The sequence below is a fragment of the Lynx canadensis genome, chromosome X (genome assembly GCF_007474595.2).
Source record: "Lynx canadensis isolate LIC74 chromosome X, mLynCan4.pri.v2, whole genome shotgun sequence".
NCBI lineage: Eukaryota > Metazoa > Chordata > Mammalia > Carnivora > Felidae > Lynx > Lynx canadensis.
In genome coordinates, this window is record NC_044321.2 from 31474736 (window position 1) to 31496612 (window position 21877).

At 37.6% G+C, this 21877-nt stretch overlaps 1 protein-coding gene across 1 annotated transcript in view; it reads left to right on the forward strand.

Moving 5' to 3' along the window:
* The window catches only part of CFAP47 (cilia and flagella associated protein 47), a 550869-nt gene that overhangs the window by 423598 nt on the left and 105394 nt on the right, over nucleotides 1–21877 (forward strand). Inside the window, exons 54-58 of the mRNA XM_030305764.1 lie at nucleotides 5703–5878; nucleotides 6499–6606; nucleotides 12973–13081; nucleotides 16684–16788; nucleotides 20364–20520. Coding sequence (XP_030161624.1) covers nucleotides 5703–5878; nucleotides 6499–6606; nucleotides 12973–13081; nucleotides 16684–16788; nucleotides 20364–20520 — 655 coding nt within the window. The remainder of the gene's footprint in view (nucleotides 1–5702; nucleotides 5879–6498; nucleotides 6607–12972; nucleotides 13082–16683; nucleotides 16789–20363; nucleotides 20521–21877) is intronic.

A 21877-nucleotide genomic window follows, 5' to 3' on the forward strand; every position in this document is an offset into this window, starting at 1 on the left:
CCACTCCTGCCAGTCCATTCAGGTCAGCCTCAGGTGGTCCTGGCTGGTAGTGGCTGGGTGGAGCAGAAGTGTTTGGTCTCCCTTTTTGGCATTTGGGGCGTTCATTTTTCCAGTGTCCAAATTCTTTGCAGTTGGCACATTGATCCCATCCCAGTGGCACCCTTCTTCTTTGTTCTTGCATCCCTCGTGGTTTCCGTGGGGGCCCTTCCGGAGGGGGTGGTCACCTCAAGGCGGCGGCCGGGAGAGCTGCCTTTTGTTTCATTCTTCGGTCTGCCTCCTTTCTGGCAGCTTGATCCTAGTTTACAAAAACGTTGTTGGCGATTCCCAATAATTTTGTGGCATTTTTTCCATCAAATCCTTCCAATTTTTGGAGCTTCTGTCTAATGTCACTTTGGGCCTGTCCCACAAAGGCAGCATTGACCATGCACTGATTTTCAGGGGCTTCTGGGTCAAATGCAGTGTAAACTCTGAAGGCTTCACATAATCTTTCATAGAAATCAGCCAGATTCTCTTCTGGCTTTTGTAAGACCTCAAATACCTTTGCCATGTTGGTGGGCTTTTTGGCCCCTGGTTTTATTCCCTGGAGGAAGGTGAGTCAGTATTTTTCTAGTCTGGCCCTTCCCATTTGTGTGTTGGGGTCCCAGTGGGGCTCTTCTTCGGGCATAGCCTCCCATACCCAAGCCTCAATATCTAGATTCCCATCTCATACCTGAATCTGGAGCCATTTTCTGGCTTTGGGGACAATTTGTCAGTGCTTTTCCGTGTTGAAAAGGGTAAGAAGAAGCTGTTTGCAGCTGACCCAAGCAGGGCGGTGAGTCTGGATTATGGATTCTAGGAGATCTGTCATCACCTGTGGCTTCTCAGAGTAGGGCGGCGTGTGGTGTTTCCAACTGAGGAAGTCAGTAGTAGAGAACGGTTGGTAGTAGAAAAACAATCCCCCCTATTGTAAGGTCCCATTGGGGCCTATTCTCTGGTGGCCCCCAGTCTCCCACAATGCCATCTGCATTGCCATTGGGGGCTTTGGACCCTGAGCCACGGACCTAAGGCATCTTCCTACCAGTTGAGGTGTCCCCGGTTGGGGTGGTCTGACTGCTGGCAGAGCCGAGACCAATGGGGGTGGATTATCAGGCAGGGGAGGTTCCCCTTCCTTGATTGATGGGGCGCTGGGGGCATATGGTGGTGGAAATGGAGGGACTTCTGAATTTTCCTGGAGGATGGAGGGCAGAATTTTCTGCTATGAGGTCTTCTTCTTGGCCTGTGCCACTAAGACCCTACATTGTCCCTTACTATTAACATCAACCCAGACCCAAGTAGGCTTGACTTGGGCTATTTCCAGCCACTGATCCATATATAGGAATTGATCTGGGTGGCCAAGGTCTCCACTAACTACTTTATAAACAGCTCAGATTGTGGGGACATCTCAGGTGCCTGCAGGGGACCAACCTACACCAGACATGGGCCATTCTAATTCACAGAGAGTGTGTAACTTCCTGGGGGTCAATTTGACCCCATAGTCACCTGAAAATCCCTTTTTAAAATTCTTAATCATACATTCCAAAACAGTTGGTTTTGAGGAATTTTCCCCCATCCTGGTATTCTAGATAAATCCTTCCCAATGTACAGTGTTGCAGGACAAACACAAGGGAAGATGTCACTTCGTCTGCCTGGCCACTCCCCTCACGGGGATTTAGATGCCTCTTAGCATTGGCAGGTCAGTATAAACCCCTGACTCGGATGAGGCCTCTGTGAACCTGATTCTGCCTTGAACTGTATGAGGTCATCGCGGAATTGCAGGGTAGGACCCACTCAGGCTCCGTAGCTGAGACCGTGGAGCACGGGCACTCACGCACACATTCACACAGATTGCAGACTTCCACCCAGGACTTCCCTGTGCTATGCAGAGACTGTGTCACCTGGGAGGTGATCAAGCTCCCCTTCTGCCTCTAGGGTGGGCCTGAACTCGGTCCTGGGTCCCTGGGGACACTTACCAGGTCCGATGTCCCATCCAGGCAGAATTTTCTGATTCCCCCTGGAGTCCATCCGAGTGCAGTGGGGGCGGACTATGGCCAGCCCAGCAAGGGTCAGAGTCCAGTGAAGTCACCAGCGGTGCGCCTTCTTTTCTGTCACAGGGGCCCTCGAAGAGTGGCCTGTCTGCTGGCCACCGACAACGGTGGCTCAAGGGGCTAGTGCAGCTGTTGGCTTCCCAGCCAATGCTCCAAAATGTTACAGCAAGTACACCACGCCCAGGAAGAGACAAGCCACACGCACTCGGGGAATCAGGAAAGACTGTTCATTGTGCACCGGTGCCAGCCCAGTGGAGTCACCTCCAAAGACTGAGTCCCAAACCTTGGCATTGGCTGGCCTCCTTTTATGGCTGGGATGGGAGGGGGTCCAAGAGAAAAAAGAAAAAGGGGAGGGGGCATTTATCAATGGTGCTACTTGGGTAGTTGGTGGAGGCAGGAGGCAAACAAGGTTACAGAAGCCAAGAGCATGCAAGGGGAGTATCCGGCCTTGGACATCTGGCTGGTACCTCTTATCTTGCTTTTACCAGCTTTTCTTCTCAGCCATGGACGTATCAAAGAGGAACTGTTACACAAATGCCCCAGAGCTGCATCCTCATTTTCATCTCTTGAGATTTGGCCAAGTGCAGAAGGTCCAAACACATTTGTAACACTAGGGCATGCTTCTGTTACATGGCTTGTAGTTCACAGAGATCACACTAGATTGAAAGTGGTTTTGTTTTACTTTGAGCTCAAAGTTTATATGTGATAAGACATGAAACAATTTGGTATTCCAGTACTTCCTTCCTCTTTAGACCAGAGGTTTTATTGTATAGATCTCAAAACATGAGTGGGTCAAAATGAGCATTATTATTATTATTATTATTATTATTATTATTATTTCTTTTTTTAATAGAATAGAGTAGGGGGCACCTGGGTAGCTCAGTCATTAAGTGCCTCACTTCAGCTCAGGTCATGATCTCGCGATCTGTGGGTTTGAGCCCAGCATTAGGCTCTGTGCTGACAGCTCAGAGCCTGAAGCCTGTTTGAGATTCTTTGTCTCCTTCTCTTTCTGCCCCTCCCTTGCTCATGCTCTCTTTTTCCCTCAAAATTAAACATTAAATTTTTTTTAATTAAAAAATTTTAAAAATTACAAAATAAAGAAATAGAATAAAAGAAAATAGAAAGTATCAGAAAATGTCATGTGTGGGAAGAGTAAGGAATGTTTTGTGAATCTTTTTTTTCAGTGGTACGTGTATGTGGGCCGGGTTGTGATGTAAAATTAATTCCTTGAGGTTGTGGTGAAAACATTTTGAAAATCACTTTTTACTTTTATGAAGAAGAAGCTATGGCATTACTATAGACTGACACCGATCATCTCTAAGAAATATCTGAGTAGTAGACCAGGACAAATGTCTAGTCCAACGTTGTCTCATTTTAGTTTTCTGTCTAAAGACCTGGGCAAAGTTTCTAGGCCAATATATGGTTGTTGGTATTTGTTATCCTGGTCATATGGTTTAGTTGTTGATCTGTTTGACCCTTAGAAACTTCCTAGAAGGCTAAATTCTATAACAGTCTCATGAAATTATAAACTTTGTGACATAATGTCATTATTGGGTTTTTTGCATTTTATATTTTTACTTTTCCTTCTTTATGATTATGAACATTGATTATTTTAATATAGCAATTTAAACGCCCATATATTTTAGAATCCATGATTCTAATATCTTCTGAAACTATTGGCAGTGGCCATTTTCCATTGCATGTATAATTAAATCTGATTTGTAATAAATGATATCCCATGGGGCGCCTGTGTGGCTCAGTCAGTTAAGCGTCTGACTTGGGCTCAGGTCATGATCTAGCAGTTCGTGGGTTCGAGCCCCACATCGGGCTCTGTGCTGACAGCTTGGAGCCTGCAGCCTGCTTTGGATTCTGTGTCTCCCTCTCTCTCTGCTCGTCCCCTGCTCATGCTCTGTCTCTCTCTATCTCTCAAAAATGAATAAATGTTAAAAAAATTTTTTTTAAATGATATCCCAATTCAGTTGTAAATTTGTATATATTCTTGTTTTTCATCTTTCCTTACCAGATGTTCACCATACTAAATGCTATTTCTATTCCCCCCAAATGTTACATTTATCCACTCATTTATTTATATATTGGTAATCAAGCAAATGTTCGTTCCTTGGATGAAGCTGTAATGTCTATCTTAAAGATATGTTTTGTGAATAACTCTCTCCCCATCACCACCTGTACCTACCAGCTTAACCTCAAGGTTGTTTTTGTCACTCTTTAATTTGATAAGTTTCAAAATACCTCCAAGTCCTAAAGTACATCCATTACCACGCTTTGAATTATGAATGAAATGTCCAACATTCTCTATTTCATTAGGGTAAGGCATTTTAGACAACTGGTCTTTGCTTAAGATTGAGATATGTCCTGCCTGCTAATCACCTTTAACACTTTTGTTTCAATTAATGGTCTTTAATGTCATGGAGATCACGGCTGTAATGGGATGAAATATAAGTCATTAGCCAGAAAAGTCCAGCATGGGGATCAAGAACTTGGAATGTAAAGAGTGCCTTCCAGGGCTGAGTAGATGTAGCTAGGGGGTAGGACAGGAAAAACCAAAATAGAAGGAAGGAATCTAAACAAGAAGATAGTTTGTATTATCAGCATAATTTGTCTTCTTAGTTCAGATTTTCCCTAGTACTCAATGCTGATGTTACAGATTGTATCCTCTGAATCAATAGGACTTTTTGGAAATACATATTTTCTGGGCACCTGGGTGGCTAAGTCGCTTGAGCGTCTTGACTTTGGCTCCAGTCACGATCCCTCAGTTCATGAGTTCGAGCCCCATGTTGGGCTTTGTGCTGACAGTTCACAGCCTGGAGCCTGCTGTGGATTCTGTGTCTCCCTCTCTCTCTGCCCCTCCCCCGCCCTCTCAAAAATAAACTTTAAAAATTTTTCAAAAAAACAAATACATTTTTTCTCTCTTTCTAAAAAGAGGTGGGGGAGCGCCTGGGTGGCTCAGTTAGTTAAGTGTCCAACTTTTGATTTCGGCTCAGGCCATGATCTCAGTCGTGAGATCCAGCTCTGTGTGGGGCTCCATGCTGAGCCTGGAGGCTGCTTATGATTCGGTCTCTCTCTGAAAGAAAGAAAGAAAGAAAGAAAGAAAGAAAGAAAGAAAGAAAGAAAGAGAAAAAGAAAAAAAAAAGAAAAAGAAAAAGAAAAAAAGAAAAGATATATTTTCAGGCCCCATGCCAGAGCTACTGAATCAGAATCTTTGGGGTAGGGGACCAGTTATCTATGTTTTAGCAACCTCTGCAGAGGATTCTTATGCATGCTAAAGTTTGAGTACCACAGCTAGGGGAAACATTAACAAATGGACCTCGTGGTAATAATGGTATTGAAGAAAACTATATTTCAGAAGTAATTTTACACTTTCCTGAGCATTTAGCTAGATGGATGTCTTGGAGTATTTGTTGTTGAAAAAAAAATAATAATGTTACCATTTGCCAAAACTAGTCAAGGAAAACATATAAGAAATTAAAGGTGAGTGAGATATATTCAATAGTAGATCAAGCAGAAAAATGAAACAAATGGCCTTTTGTTGTGTGAAAGTTTTCTTTACATTTGCTTTTGTAGAATACTAATTCAGTGCTGACACTAAGAGCTGATTATATATTTGTTCTGTAATTCTAGGAGAGCATTTGCATTGAAATACCTCTCTCTAATCCAAAAAAGAGAATTATTCACTTAGATGTGCAGTTATCAAATGCTGCTCTTAATGGACTCAAGAAACTTCAGCTGTATCCACTAGAATGTACTAAGTATGTGGCACGGTATTCTCCAGCAACTCCGGGCTGTAGAGATGAAAGGTATGGTGGGAGTGTAGCATTATATTTTATTGTCGATCCTCTGAAATTAAGCCTTCAAAATTATTTTAAGTGACTTGTTCAAGTCTCCTCATATAAAAGATGACAGAGCTGCGATGCCAGCCCGGTTTTATTGATTTTTTATTTAGTTAGTTTTTTTTCTGGTTCTACTTGTAGACAGTCACAGGTTCTGTCTCTGTTTCCCCCAAAGGTGAGCACACGCAGACTATAAGGGAAGCTCTCCAGAGTTGCATGTCACTTGGTAGCCTTCGCATGAAAATATACATGCGTTCTATTCAACAAACTAAGTTGGCTTTAATCACAGAAAGCAGGACTTCGCTTGTTATAGCTCTTGCAAGACATTTGAATTCATTAAACATTTTTCATTCATTCAACAGGCATTTATTAAACAGATATTAATGATGACACTGTTTTTCTGAATAATAAAGTGATTTTCTCACCAAAAATGAAAAATTTTTAATATATCTACAACAAGAGTAGAATTTGTCACAGAACAGTTGTCAAATATTGTACTTGAAACCACCTATTTAGGATTTTTGTCTGCCAGGTTTATGACACAAACTAAAGTCACTGACAAGATTTTGTGTGTTTTTCTCCACCAGCATTGTTTTTCAACCTAATGTGGCTCTGGAGTTTTGGTATTTACTGAGATTAACTACTGAATTACCAAAACCAACCACAATACCAGAAGTACAATGTGACCTTGGCAAGTAAGTTCCATTTAATAGATAAAATTATTTCATGTAAAGAAAAAAGTTTTTCTAAAAGAATATTGTTATAATCCACTTGATCTTTTTTGATAAGACATAAATATATTTTCAGTCATTGATTTTCTTTTCCAGGGAAGGTTTGATATTGAAACTACCCCATGGAAAACTTATGTGAAAGAAAAACAAATCAGGGCTTAGTGTAGAGAGGCCTTTATTCAAAATGATTATTGCAAGGGAAAGAAAGGAACTATTGAAATAGTTGGAGAATGCTGATCTCAGAAATCTGCAAGCATCTCACAATCAAACAGTAAAAGGTGAAGGTGGGACAAGAAGAGTTAAGCAGAGTCTTTGGAGGGAAAACTGGACATAGAAAGGAAAATGACTGGTGGGGACAGATAGGAAAAGGAGCAATGCTGTGGTAAGCCAATTCCCAGGAGAAGCAGAGAAAGGAGGCATGTTGCACTTTTTTTGTGCTTGCTCAGGCTTGGGAACAAACAGAGCTCAGGGGCCTTTGGGAAAGATAGAAGGCCGACTGAAGTTTGGTCAAAGCAAAGCAGAGGGTAAGTAGTGGGCAGTGGAGAATACTTGGTCACTTGGCTAATAGTGCATGCCCTTGAGATATGACCATTTATATTTACATAGTTGAGTTCCTATTACGTGTCTGGCACCAGTTTCGATGCTGGTACATAGGGGTAACCAAGTCACTATTCCTACCTTTAAAGAGTATGCACACTAGTGGGCAAATCAGTACCTGTTTGTTAATTTCTCTCCCTTAGTACACCAGAAGAATGTTGATTTCTCCCAGTGCCAGATCTGTTAGCCAAATAAATCTGTAGCAAGTGATTTGTTGAGGAAGTGATCTCAGTGAGAAAAATCAGTAAGAGAATATGGGAAGCAGGATAAGAAAAGGGAGGAAGTACGCAAGCTCATGATTGCAGGTACAGTCTCAGACTTTATCTGATCCTGCAGACAGCTCTGGAGCATAAATGACATCTCAGAGTTTGTCCTCATGCCAAGATGCTGAGCTTTTGAACTCCCCAAACTAGTCACTATAGGCTTCCTTGGGAAGAGGTATAAACTCCCAGGCACTTCTACTATCTGTACACTTGAGGAGACAGCAGGGCCCAAGGGAATCATCTGAAGGTCTCAGATGGAAGACGAACAGCGACATGTAGAGGTTGGAGTCTGGGGCTAGAGAACTGGTGAAGATCTTCTAGGGGAACTGGGTAGGGCAGCAGCAGTGTCTACTTCAAGTTATTAACAAATGTCTTTCTAGTTGTATATTTTTTCTCGTTTTAAAAATATATTAATGTATGAAAACTATATGTGTATGTAACAAATCGAATACACTTATGTGAAAATGTTTAGCTCAACCAGTTTTACAGTCATGTGTTTTTTTTTCATTCCACTAAAAGGTGCTCACCTTTTCTCTTTCTTTTTAAGTTCTTGTTACTTTTGTACATGGTTTTCTAAAGCATATTTCTTTTGATCCAAGTTGTACTGTGTATAATTGAAAATTACATATTATTAAAACATGTTTGATAATAACTATTTTGTGAGCCAGCCTTATTATGGATCCTTATCCTCTTTGGAAGTTTGTCTGGCCATTAATTGTACTCAGTGTCTTTAAAATGTTTTAATGCTATAAATTGGTGTGGCTCTATTTTCATACATTTATCTAGGTGGTTGGGGTTCCTTTCAATATGGAAACACATGATTTTCAGTTTCTGGAAGTCTCAGATTATGCTCTCTATTTTGTCTCTTCCTAAAACAGCCATGTTTTAGTTTTAGAACTTGGGGGCTATTTTAATTTTCTTATAGTTTGGCCTTTTTTACCAACATTTGTGCTTTTGGATTAAGTTAGATTTATTTGAATTTATCTTCCAATCTTTCTGTTGAATTTTCAGGTCAGCTGTCAACATCCAAGACCATTTTTGTTGTTGTTTGGATGTTTGATTTATGTGGTTTTTTTTTTATTATAATGTTCTGTTCCTATTTCGTGTTGGTAATATTTTTTGTGATATACTTGAGATATGAATGGTCATTTTAAGAGGTCATGGTCTTTTTCTTTAATTATAAATTTTGTACTCCTTTTTTCCTATTCAAAACTTTCTCTGATGCTTGTTTCACTCATATTTGAATGATATTCGGGACTTATTGACCCATTCATATTGTTCTATGTACGATTCTTCATTTATTTTCGTTCCTGCAAAAAAAAAAAATCCTTCTTATTGTTAATAGACTTTTGTGTTTTTTTCCCCCCGTTTGGTATATTATGAAACGTGTTGTATGTAACATTGTTTATGCTTTTGTTGCATATTTATGCCTATTTTTCTTGGGTACAAACATAGGAATGCAATATCACTTTAATGTAGTGGATGATGACAGAGTTCAGAATTGGTTGTATTTATTTACACTCCCACCGGCCATACGTGAATTGTAATTGCTTCACATTCTCAAGTACGTGGGTATGGTAAGACTAATTTTGACCATTCTGATGTGTATAAAGTGGTTTATCAATATACCTTTCATTTACATTTCCTTCATGACTAATGAGGTTGAGTATCTGCCATGTATTTATTGACCATTTTGATATAGGCTTTTTTGAAGTGCCCGTTCATGTCCCTTCACCATTTTTCTGTTAGTTTGTATTTTCCTTTATATCTTTATAAGTCTTTATATATATTAGATACAAACCTTTGTGGGTTATATATGTTGCAAACATTCCTTCTTATCTTGTGAGTTTCCCTTTCAGTCCCTTAATAGAGTCTTTTAACAAAATTAAATTCTTAATTTTAATGTCGTTTCTCTACCTTTTTCTTTTCTCCTGTTCTTCCATACTCCAACGTCATTAAGAACTTCACTGTTCTTTCTAGAAAAATATCTTGTCTCGACCTCTTATATTTATATGTACAATCTACCTGGAATTGATACCTGCATGTGATGTGAGAGGAATATCAGTTAGGAGGTCATTACACTAATTCAGGACCAAGGTGATAGCGGCTTGGGCCAGAGTATTACCAGTGAATGTGGAGAGAAGTGTTCAGTTATGGGTTATTTTTTAAATTGGAGCTAATGACTACTACTATTTGAGGCATAAGGAAAACAGCAGGGCATGAATGACACTAAAGGTTTTGACCTGACCAACTGGAACTAAGGATGTGACATCAACTGAGATAGAGGAGACTATAAGAAGAGCTGGTGTGAGGGTAGGTATCAAGAGCTCAGTTTGGGACCTGTAAATTTGAGATTTCTGTTAAACATCTGAATGATGAGCATGAAGTTTGCTAAAAAGCCTCCAGTGCAGTGGAAATATTCATATTGGAGGTACATTATGTAGTCCCTAGGTTTATATCAAGTGTAAGCAAAGATGAGTGGAGTTAGTATGACTCTGCACTTCTATTTTGAAAATTTTTTTAATCTTTATTTATTTTGAGGGGGGTGGAGGAGCAGAGAGAGAGGGAGACAGAAAATCTGAAACAGGCTCCACGCTGTCAGCACAGAGCCCAACGTGGGTGAACCATGAAATCATGACCTGAAATTGGGACCTGAGCTGAAGGCTGTCCAAAACCAAGAGTCTGAGGCTTAACCCACTGGTCCACCCAGGCGCCCCAGGACTCTGCACTTATAAGTCAGAGAAAGCTTTAATTTGTTGTTTGCCTTACAGATGATTATTAATGAATTTCAGAATGACAGGTAGTGATCACTTACTAATTAATTTGCAGAATTAAATTAATGAAATTAATTGAATTTAGTCACCTCAGGAACCTTTACATATTGGAGGAATTTTTTGTTTTATTATTTTATAGAAAGTTCATTCTTCTCCGTGGTTCACAATAGTTTCTCATCCCCAGCATTTGACACTGTCTTTTTTTTTTTAAGTGTCTTTTTATTTTAAAAGAGGTTAAGACTCATAAGAAGTCAAAAAAATAATGCAGAGTTCACATGTACACTTCATTCTGGAAATGGTTTTTAAGGTGCTACCACTTGGTTCACATTAAAATTACCTTCTCGTTGGGGCACCTGGTGGCTCAGTCACTTAAGCATCTGACTTGGTTTTGGCTCATGTCATGATCTCAAAGTTCATGAGCTTGAGTCCTGCATCAGGCTCTCTGCTGACAGCATGGAGCCTGTTTGAGATTCTCTGTCTTCCTCTGTCTCTGCCCCTTCCCCGCTCACACTCTCACTCAAAAATAAATAAATCAACATTTAAGAAAATTACCTTCTTGTTTTTCATTGATTTGACAGGTAATATTATTTTAGTTTTCCCTTGTTATTCTGTATTAACAAGTTTGAGACCATCTTGATAACAAAATATTTTATTATGAGGAATATGGAACCCAAGGAAAAAGTATAACAACGTTTTAACTCAAGAAATTTAATTCTGTCCCTAAATAATATGTGCATCAACAATCCTCAGTATATTGGGGTGCCTGGGTGACTCAGTCGGTTAAGTGTCCGACTTCAGTTCAAGTCATGATCTCACAGTTCCTGAGTTCGAGCCTCGCATTGGGCTCTGTGCTGACAGCTCAGAGCCTGGAACCTGCTTCGGGGATTCTGTGTCTCCCCCTCTCTGCCCCTCTCCTGATCTCACTCTGTCTCTCTCTCTCTCAAAAATAAATAAGCACTAAAAAAAAAAAAAAAAAAACAATCCTCAGTATACACATTTATAATTGTAAACTTCATTTCTCATTATTGGGGAAACTAGCAATTAAAAAAAGGTTTATTAGATTCAGTTCCTTTGAAAACATTTTTCTGGATGAACAATGAATCAAGTACCTCTTTAGTTTACATATTTGCCCCTTGGTCCACTGGCAATCACAGGCTACATACACCTCTCTTACTTTTTGCACCTTTGCCCATTTCAGATGTCATCAAGTTATATTAATCTTTGCAGTGAAATTGATTTTAATTCCCACAAGACTATTTTTCACTGTTTTAGATTCCACGTATAAATGAGATCACACTGCATTCGTCTTTCTCTGTCTGACTATTTTCACTTTGCATAATGTCCTCTAGGATCATCCATGTTGTCACAAATGTCAGGATTTCCTTCTTTTTTTACGTTTGGATAATATTCCATTGTATATATCACATTTTATTTATCTGTTCCTCTGTGGAAGAACATTTAGGTTATTTCCATATCTTGGCTATTGTGAATAATGCTGCAATTAACATGGAAATGCAGATATCTTTTTAAGATACTGATTTAATTTATTTTGGAAATATAGTCCAAAGTGGTATTTTTGGATCACATAGTAGTTTTATTTTTTAATTTTTTGAGAACCCTCCCCCCATTGTTTGCCATAGTGGCTGTACCAGTTTACATTCCCATCATCAGTGGACCACTATTCCATTTTCTCTACATCCTTGCCTACACATACTATTTTTTTTTAATAACAGCCATCCTAACAGGTTTGAGGTGGTATCCCAGTGTGGTTTGATTTGCATTTTTGCAAGATGACAATTTTCATGCTATACATCAAAAGGTATTAAAAATGATAGCGGGGTGAGAATTATGAACGCTCTTGATTATTCTTTGCTTTTAGTGTAAATATCAGCTACATTTCTGGGGGGAGGGCATTTACTCATCATTAGTCTGGATCTTTTCAATGTAATGGACAGAACTTTGTGAATTTTTTACTCTTTGTTATTATGTCTAGACTATGTTAACTTTTTTGGCTGAATTTAACAGTTATAAAATAATGAGTAAATATTGCTCCTAAAACTGGAATATATTCTAGTACCCAGGGTGGAATAACATTTGGTCTCAAAAATAGAAAATCAGGGACTAATTTAGCAAAATGTCATTAGTTCATATATGATTATTCTTATTTTGAAACTCACACAAGTTATTATGTTAGTTTTCTAGGCCTGTCATAACAAGTACCATCCGCTGGGTAGATTAAAACAACATAAATGTATTGTCTCACAGTTCTGGAGGCTAGAAATTTGAATTCAGGGTTTTCAGCAGGACCATGTTCCCCCTGAAACCAATAAGAGAGAATCCTTCTTTCATCTGTGGCTTCTGGCGCTTGCCAGAAATCTTTGGTATTCCTTGATGTAGGGGCGCATCACTGTAATCTCCACCTCCATTGCTATATGGCCATTTTCTCATGTGTCTTCACATTATCTTCTTATATGGACACCAGTCATAGTGGATTAAGGGCCACCCTACTCCAGTATGATCACATCTTACCTAATTATACCTGCAGTGACCCTATTTCCAGATCAGGTCACATTCTGAGTTATTGGGAGTGAGAACTTAAATATATCTTTTTTGGGTATGCAGTTCAACCCATTAATAGTCATCAAGTTTATAAAATTATCATTGAACAAGTTTACTGGCTTTGTGTTTCCTCCCAGGTGCATGGCTCAGATGATTTCTTTAGTTAATCCCACACACGAAACCTTAGAATTGCAAGCAACAAACAGTAATCCTGAAAATTTTGTCTTGGATGTTCACAGATCGGTGGTAAGTATATTTGGAAAGCCAAGTTACCTACCACTACTAGAGCATTTTCCAATACTGAGTTTGGGACACCATGGAATATTAGCATTTGATTTATTCATAAGGTTTTAAATGCTTAAAATTTAAAAATAGAATTTATATACATATATATCCCCCCTAATTTTAATTTATCAAAACAAACCAATATCGTGTCCATCTAAAATTTTAAAATTCTCTATGCTAGAGTCATACTCATGATCACTGAACTCTAAATAAACTGATTGTGCTTTATTTTTGGCCATTTTAGGAATCAGATTTGGAAATAATTTCCTAGTAGTATGATTTTGACTCAGCAGTCCTGTGTTTCCAGGGTCCCAGGAGGCAGCCTTCCAGCCCTTCTTGAGTTCCTGCCCACCTCCCCTCCCCCACTTGTAAACAGTGTGGACAGCTCTCACCCTCTCTCCTTTCTCTATCCCATTTTCTCATTCCTTGATCCCTAGCAGCGACTAGAACCAGTCAGTGGGCCCCAGTCACTTTTCTCCTCCCACAAGTAACAAAACAAAATCTAAAGGTTTAGCAGCAATATCTTTGTTTACAAACATATGATACCAAATATGTACAGTGAATACCAAAACCGTGTTTTCAGGTAAACTTCAAAATGGTAATTGTGATAGATTATTTTCTTCAGAGGATCTCACACTAAATCATGAAGCCCTACTAAGTAGATATGGTATTTTAGTAAAGGCTTTTACTCTTTGCTGTTTAATGATTGTTTAAGAAATCTATGTTATTTCATTTATATCTTAATACCTGTCTCTTGTAAATCACTGGTTACCAGCTAATAATACCACGATATGAAATTAGTTCTTAACTGCCATAGTGTGTCAAATGAGATATCACTAAGTATGGTATTGCTAAAATTGTATGTAGTTTAATCTTAGAATAACTATACACACATGCTTATATTACTTAACACTATATTCTCCATAAATTAGCCAGAATATGGTGGTCAGGATATAGTTTACAAATAACTGAAATTTCTCATTAGAAAGTGGTGCTTCTTATATCTTTTATATCATTATTTTTGCAGAAGAATATAAACTTTAGTCCGGGGGAAAACAAATGCAGTATATTGCATAATGAAGCATATAGCTTCTGCTTTAACATTTTAAAATGTTTATTTGTTTATTTTGAGAGAGAGAGAGAGAGAAAGAGAGAGAGAGAGAGAGAGAGAAAGAGAGAGAGAGAGAGAGAGAGAGAGAGAGAGAGAATCCCAAGCAGGATCCATGCTGTCAGCACATAGCCTGACACGGGGCTCTAACTCATGAATTTTGAGATCTTGTCCTGAGCCAAAATCAAGAGTCAGATGCTTAACTGAGTAAGCCATCCAGGCGTCTCCTTCTTTAACATTTTAACCATGGTTTCTAGTATGTTCATTCTTTTATACACTTATAAAATATTCTTGAGCCCTGAATATGTACTTAACTTGAATACTGGGAAACAACTCAAAAATAAATTTATAGATGAGAAAAATACTACTATATATCATAGAACAAATAGGAGCACATATTAGTGGTAACTATAATATATATATACTATATAATACATATCGTACATATAACTATATACTAGAAAGGGAGACACACACCCACACACATATCTAACTTTATTCTTGGCTTGGTTGCATAGAATTCATGTTTACATAAGTAAAGATTTTAAAATATTGATGATTACTCATAAATGCTTCAATAAGTAAGCATAGACTTATTATCAAGGTAAATAATGATATAAAAACTTGTTTCCCTTCAACTATATATTATAAAAATTTTCAAACATATAGAGAAGTTGAAAGACTAATACAATGCACAAACTTACACCTTCTACCTTGGTTCTTATATTAATGACTTGCTATATTTTTCTCTCTCTCTTTCTCTTACATTTCTTAATGTTCAGTCTGAAGGTAAGTTGTAGGCATTGTGCTATTTCAACACTAAATACTTCAGATTATATTTCTTAATAGTGTAATTAATCTCCCACATCATCTAGTATTCTGTCCAAATTTGAGTTTATTCACCTGCCTCAATTATCTTTCTCTCTTGAATTAAGATCCGGTTTAAGCTCACGTATTGGCATCAGTTATCGTGATGACACTTGTTTGTAATTAAATGTTTTTAAGTTTCACAAAGGTCCTATATTTAATATATTGTCTATATCCCAGTATACTAAGCCAGTATATTTGCTGCAGATAAATTCCAACCAGTGGCGTTTATCTTTCCTTCTTGTAACATGGGATTTTTCAGTGAATTTCAGGTGGAAATAAGGGAATTTTATTGAGTTACCGCTTGGTTGTATACACTACCTCTATCTTCACCGCATGTTTCTGACATATATTTAGTGAAGAGGAATCTGAGGCCAGAGAGGCTAAAAAAAACCCATGTGGTCAGTAAGTGGTAGAACTAGAATTAAAATCCAAGTTAATGTAGTACTATATAATTTTTCCAATGAAATAGATGATTTTATATATATATATTATACATATATATGTATATATATAGAGAGAGAGAGAGAGAACTTTTTTCATATTTGTTAAATTGAAAGAAAATATGAAATACAACTTTTCTTATTTTTTTTACTAAGGTTGATATTGAAATTAATTTATATTCCTTATGTGTGCATGAACTTAAGTGATTAACTGTCAGAGGGAGAGCCAACCTAAGATATAAATATTTGCTGTAGATAAACCATACATATATCTAGTAAGGAGCTGCCTCTGTTCTAAATATAAAATTAAGTTTGTGTTTGTATTTGTATTTCATGGTCATGATCAGAACATTATTATTAAGCTCTAAGTACTACCTTCTACAAGGATTTGAATGTCACTGCTATTTTACAGTTTTACATTTTCAAAAGTTATCTGGCAAAATACAGTAGTGAAAAAAATAAACTTACTTTTCAGACATGTGCCCTCTCATTTTATCATTCTGTAAGTGTTGATGTTAGATATTATATTATTCACGGTATAGCATTGTGATTACCCAGGTACTCAAATCCTTATTATATTGTGATGGACTTGCTGGCTTTCACAATCTCTAAAGAGGTGACTCATTCTAATACTGTTCAGACTCAGGTTATTCTAACAGGTCACACCTGGAATGTGAATGTGATCGGACAAAAAGGAACACTTCATTGTACACTAAAGAAGCCTTCCTTACATCTATGCTTAGAATGAGTTCATTTCGTTTGACATCGCCAAAGCTACAAGTTAGGTTTCCAGAGGTTTAACATGTATCGGGATGATCAATAAGCTATGGGTTCTTAAATATTTCTACTATTCAGGGTTCTTACTCAGCTTTAAAACCTAATCCTGCTTTCCTCGTATAGAGCAAGTGACTCCATGTGGTCATTGTCTGGGAGAAGAACATGGTGCAAACACCACTAAACACTGTTTACCATGGCTGTTATACCAGTATGCCCCAAGCAGGCATACTGGGAACGGATAATGTGTACAAGGTAACACACTAATCACGTGAATATCAGTCTGGCATATACCTAGCATGCAAAGGTGCTGACTCAAATAAAAGTATCGATTTTTCTTTCTCTTTCTTTTTCTCTCTAAATTTACACAGCTGACCATACCTCCTCACTCCACCAAAGAGGTATCTGTTCATTTCTGTCCTTCTGCTCTTGGAAGAACTGGTCATCAAGCTTCTATCATCTTCCACTGTGCTCAGGTATGACAAAGTATTCTTGGACCAAGTAAAGTCAATTAAATTTCAAAATCAATAAATAAGTAAATGTAATTCATTCATTTCACATTTTTTGCAAGTGAAACAAGTGGATTGTAAATTATTAATTAAATGAACTTTTGGAAATGCAGTATACATTGTGCATGTGGAGGTGTCTAAAGAAGCTACTTTCAGGGGCGCCTGGATGGCTCAGTTATTTAAGCGTCCAACTTCGGCTCAGGTCATGATCTCACAGTTCGTGGCTTAGAGCCCCACGTCAGGCTCTGTGCTGACAGCTTGAATCCTGGAGTCTGCTTCAGATTCTGTGTCTCCCTTTCTGTCTGTCCCTCCCCCGCTCATGCTGTGTTTTTCTCTCTCTCTCTCAGCAAAGAGTCCAATGCAGGGCTTGAACACACAAACCATGAGATCATGACTCGAGCCAAAACCAAGAGCTGAACACTTAACCAACTGAGCCATCCAGGCACCCCACAAGGCAGATCTTTTAAATCATTGCTTCATAGTGGGCCTGGCCCCTTCATCTTAATCATTAGGGACAATTTAGTTGCTTGCATTTCTGGTGGAAATTGTATCAATTCAAAGAGTCTGACACATCAGCAGTGCAACTCTACTTTCAGTTCTACATCTCAGCTTTAGAAAATCCTAGCCTAGAAATTGAATGTCAAATTCTTTTGTTTTTAATTTTTTTTAATGTTTATTTATTTTTGAGAGACAGAGAGAACAAGTGGGGGAGGGGCAGAGAGAGAGGGAGACACAGACTCTGAAGGAGGGTTCAGGCTTTGAGCCGTCAGCACAGAGCCTGACGCGGGGCTCGAACTCGTGAACCATGAGATCATGACCTGAACCCAACTCGGACTCTTAACCCTCTGAGCCAACCAGGCACCCCGTGAAATTCTGTATCAAACACAAAAGAACTTAAACAAGTATGTAATCAACACAACTTTTGTAACTCAGATTAACACTGGTGCTTGATTTCAGTCACCCTGAGCATCTCCTTCGAAGTTGTAGCACATCTCCAAAGATTTACCTGTGGTTAGATTTAAATCAATAATTCATTTATCCTTTCAGCTCCCGGATGCAGACCCCTTCAACTTTTTCAATGTGCTGCCTTGTTAAGATTTTTCTTGCCTTTCCTTTTTATTTTCTTTGCCATTCTTTTTCATTTTATCCCTGAATCATTCGGGACTTCCTCTTTTATCTAATTCATCCACACAGCAAAAACTGTGTTTAGCTGTTTAGCCAGCAAAAACAGTTTCTTGGAAAGTATTAATTGAATGAACTTCTGGAAATATGGTATATGGTATTATTTATATGTAGCCATCTAAAGAAGATATTTTTAAAAATAAAGTTAAAGGTTTTACTTTTCTAAAAGTACACAGTAACTTTTAACCATTAGGGAAACACTAATGTAGGTTTCTATCCCTCTCTTATGTAGTTGACCTGGCACACACAAATGAGTAGCTGCTTAATCTAAAGTCTACAAATGTCAGTCCTTATATGATAAATTTGAACTATTTCTGATCGTTTGTCCTTGTTGAACTAAAGGAAGTGGCTATAGTTTATCATTCATTTCATTCATTTCCGGTTTGGAGCCAGGTAAAGAGCCCCTGCTTTGTAAAACTCCAACTTCGCTCTAAAGTTGTTTGTGCGCATTTTGAATCCTGAGGTTACTTTGCCTAGGGCTTCACTACTGTAAATATCAGGAACTACTGTAAATATGCTACCAGAGTCTCTAAATGAGATTGTGTTACAGTGTAACCGAATAAGAGCAACAATAGTAGGCTGCAAACCTGGCAATCAGGCCTTCTCTTAGAGACCAGACTGATGTTCTTAGATTTTCTTTCTTGGTTTTCAGTTGTTTTAATTTTATTTTCACATAGTTGCCATTATGTCATTCATATTTGATCGTGTGACTTGCTGTATCTAGAGGTCAGAATAGCAAAAATGAAAGAAGACATAAAGTCAGACTGGTTTGATTACCCAGCATGAATCTGTGATTCTTGCAGCCTGTGTCTATGAAAACTTTGTTAATTCTTAGGAGGCTGTATTGTCCTTGAGCTCTGCTTAGTGTGTAAGCGAGATTTGCTATCTTTTACCTCCACTAATTATCTTTCAGAAACATGGGAATTGGATCTTTAAAGGGTTTGCTGTGTCTTCATTCAAAAAAGTTAGAGATAAAGATGGGCTAAATATGTCTCTATTTTTTAATGCACATGTTCATTTGGATACTCTTTAGTTTCCCCTCCCTGAACCCAAGGGGATAATTTAAGCAATGCCAGAGCAGTTGTTGGATACTAGCGTTCAGTAATATGGGATATGGTTTAATTTAGAAGCTCCAGTATTCCAGGCCATATGGCAAAACATGAACACACTGACATTGGCCTCCTTGTTTTTGTAGTTTGGTTCACTCCCAGTGGTTTAAAGTAACTTTATTTCTGTCCTTCAGGATTGAATTTTATCAAGTAGCCAAAAGAAGTAAGTAATTTATGTAAAACAGTTGTTAATGTAATTGAACCCTGATGCTTAATCCCAGTCATTCAGTTGTGTGTAATCAAGGTAGGACATCATAAGTGAAAACATAGTGTACTTGTATGTTGTTAGTAAAATGTCTAACTAAAAGTAATGCAGTCATCTGAAGATAAATGCAGGTAAAACTTCCCTTTAATCCTTCCTATGCAGACACAGCATTTTATGGATTTACTTCATCACCTATCCTCATTTGAAACAGTCTTAAAAGTTTCCCTCTTTTGTTGGAATTTAGGCTTGGACACATTTATGTAGTTTAATACATTATAAACTAGGTTATTTTGTGTTGGTTTTCATTTAGTGACCTCCTTATTCATCTGTAACATTAGCAAAGTATTCAGTGCAGAGAACTGAGTCAGAGTCTGCTGTACTTTCGGGACTTTCATTCTAAATGAACACAAAGGGAACATTTTCAAACAGTGCTTTACAGGCTTACGAAACCCAGATAAGAACAATGGCTACGTGTGATCTCCTTCACATAATTTTTGAGCTCTTCTCCCCATCTTGTCCTACCAGAACGTACACTGTACTAGACGGTGGGGATAAATAATATGCCATGCAATTGTGCACACTTCCTTTTAATGGGGCTTCAATCTGTGCCTCACCATCTTTGCCTTCATGTGATAACTATCTGAATTTCACTTGAAATTCACCCTAAGATTTTGGAAACTTCATGCAATATTTAGTATCCAGTTTGCTAGACAAATTGATTTCTTAAAAAACCTTGAATAGAAATGCAAGGTTTTCATTAAGATTTCTCTTTTATGTTGCTATAAACAAACTTTTATGCATAGAAATATGTTTAATATTTTGAGTATGGGTCTTTTGCCCCTTTTTTTAAGTGTAGAAATACACTGAAATTTCAGTGAAATCAAAAAGAATTTGGAAAAGAAAGGAAAAATATAACTGCATATTAATATTAACAACAAAATGTCTCTTACCTGCCAAGATTTTTATGCATATTACATTTACTAAGTGTTGCCAATAAGATGTACATGATTAGGATATATGTATCATGAATGTTTATCTTTAAACAGTTTACAGAATGGAGATTCTTCCTCTCTGGAATAGGACTATTCCCCCAGCCTATAGACATAAAAAGAATAACCGCATACCTCAGTCTTCAATCATCTGTTGTTATAACTTTCCAAAATCCCACCAAGGAAGATGTTCTAATCGATATCATACTAACAAGTAAGTTTTTTTAAATATATATTACGTATGTTATTTTGTAATTATTAATGAAACCTGTTTTATCACAGAATCCAAGCATTTTAGAGATAATGGACACTTTAGGAATCCATTAGCTATTTCAACACCATCATTTTGTAAAAGAGAAAACAACATGTGAGAGATGAAGTATCTTGGCTGAAATCACAGCTTACAAATGGTGGAGCCAGAATCAGAAATTAGACGTCTAGGGGCGCCTGGGTGGCTCAGTCAGTTAAGCATAGATTTCAGCTCAGGTCATGATCTCACAGCTTATGAGTTCAAGCCCCACATTAGGCTCTGTACTAACAGCTCAGAGCCTGGAGCCTGCTTCAGATTCTGTGTCTCCCTTTCTCTCTCTGCCCCTCCCCCACTGACGCTCTGTCTCTTTATCCTTCAAAAATAGATAAACATTTAAAAAAATTAAAAAAAAAAGAAATTAGAAATCTCTGTACCAAGTCAATTTCTTCCAATTTTATCTGTAAAACCAAATATGTAAATTAGTAGATTTGTAAGATTTTTATGACCTGACTCAACTATGCCAATGCTTATTCCTTAAAAGTTTTTAGAAATTCTAGTATTCTGATTTTGTTTCATTTCCCACTTTTCTTCCTTTTTAAAAATTTTAATTCCCATATAGTTAACATACAGTGTTCTCTTAGTTTCAGATGCACAAGATAGTGATTCAGTAATTTCATATATCACTCAGTATCATCATCATATAAACATAGGTGTGCAAGTATCCCTTTGAATTAGTGGTTTTGTATTTTTTTGGTAAATACCCAGTAGTGTGATTATAGCGGATCATAGGGTAGTTCTATTTTTAACTTTTTGAGGAAACTTCACACTGTGTTCCACAATGGATGCACCCTCTTTTCTTTATAAATAGCATATTTGGATTAAATTCTGGGTCTAACAAAACTTGAGTTTTTTTTCCATGTCATGTTACAAATACATGTTTTTAAGTTAGATCTTGTAGAGTTTCTGATCACTTTTTATTAAAAGACCAAATAATGAGGTTCTAAAATCGAAACCAAGTCTTTATAAGTTTTCTGAAGCACATTTTAAATCTAATATTGGACATTACTAATTTTCTCTTTTCAAATATTATTACTACATCGACTAACACTACTACTGCTGGCATAATTCATTTTATGTAGCTCAATTGTTAGGCCAAAAGGAATGCATACATGTTAAGGTTTTTGATATAAATAACCAAGTTACTCTCCAGGATGGTTGTACTGTTGCAATTCATGCTCCTATGAGGAGTCAATTACAGACATTCCCTCTTTTCCTGAACCTTGTAAACCCTGACTAGTAGCATTCTCCTTAATCTCCATCA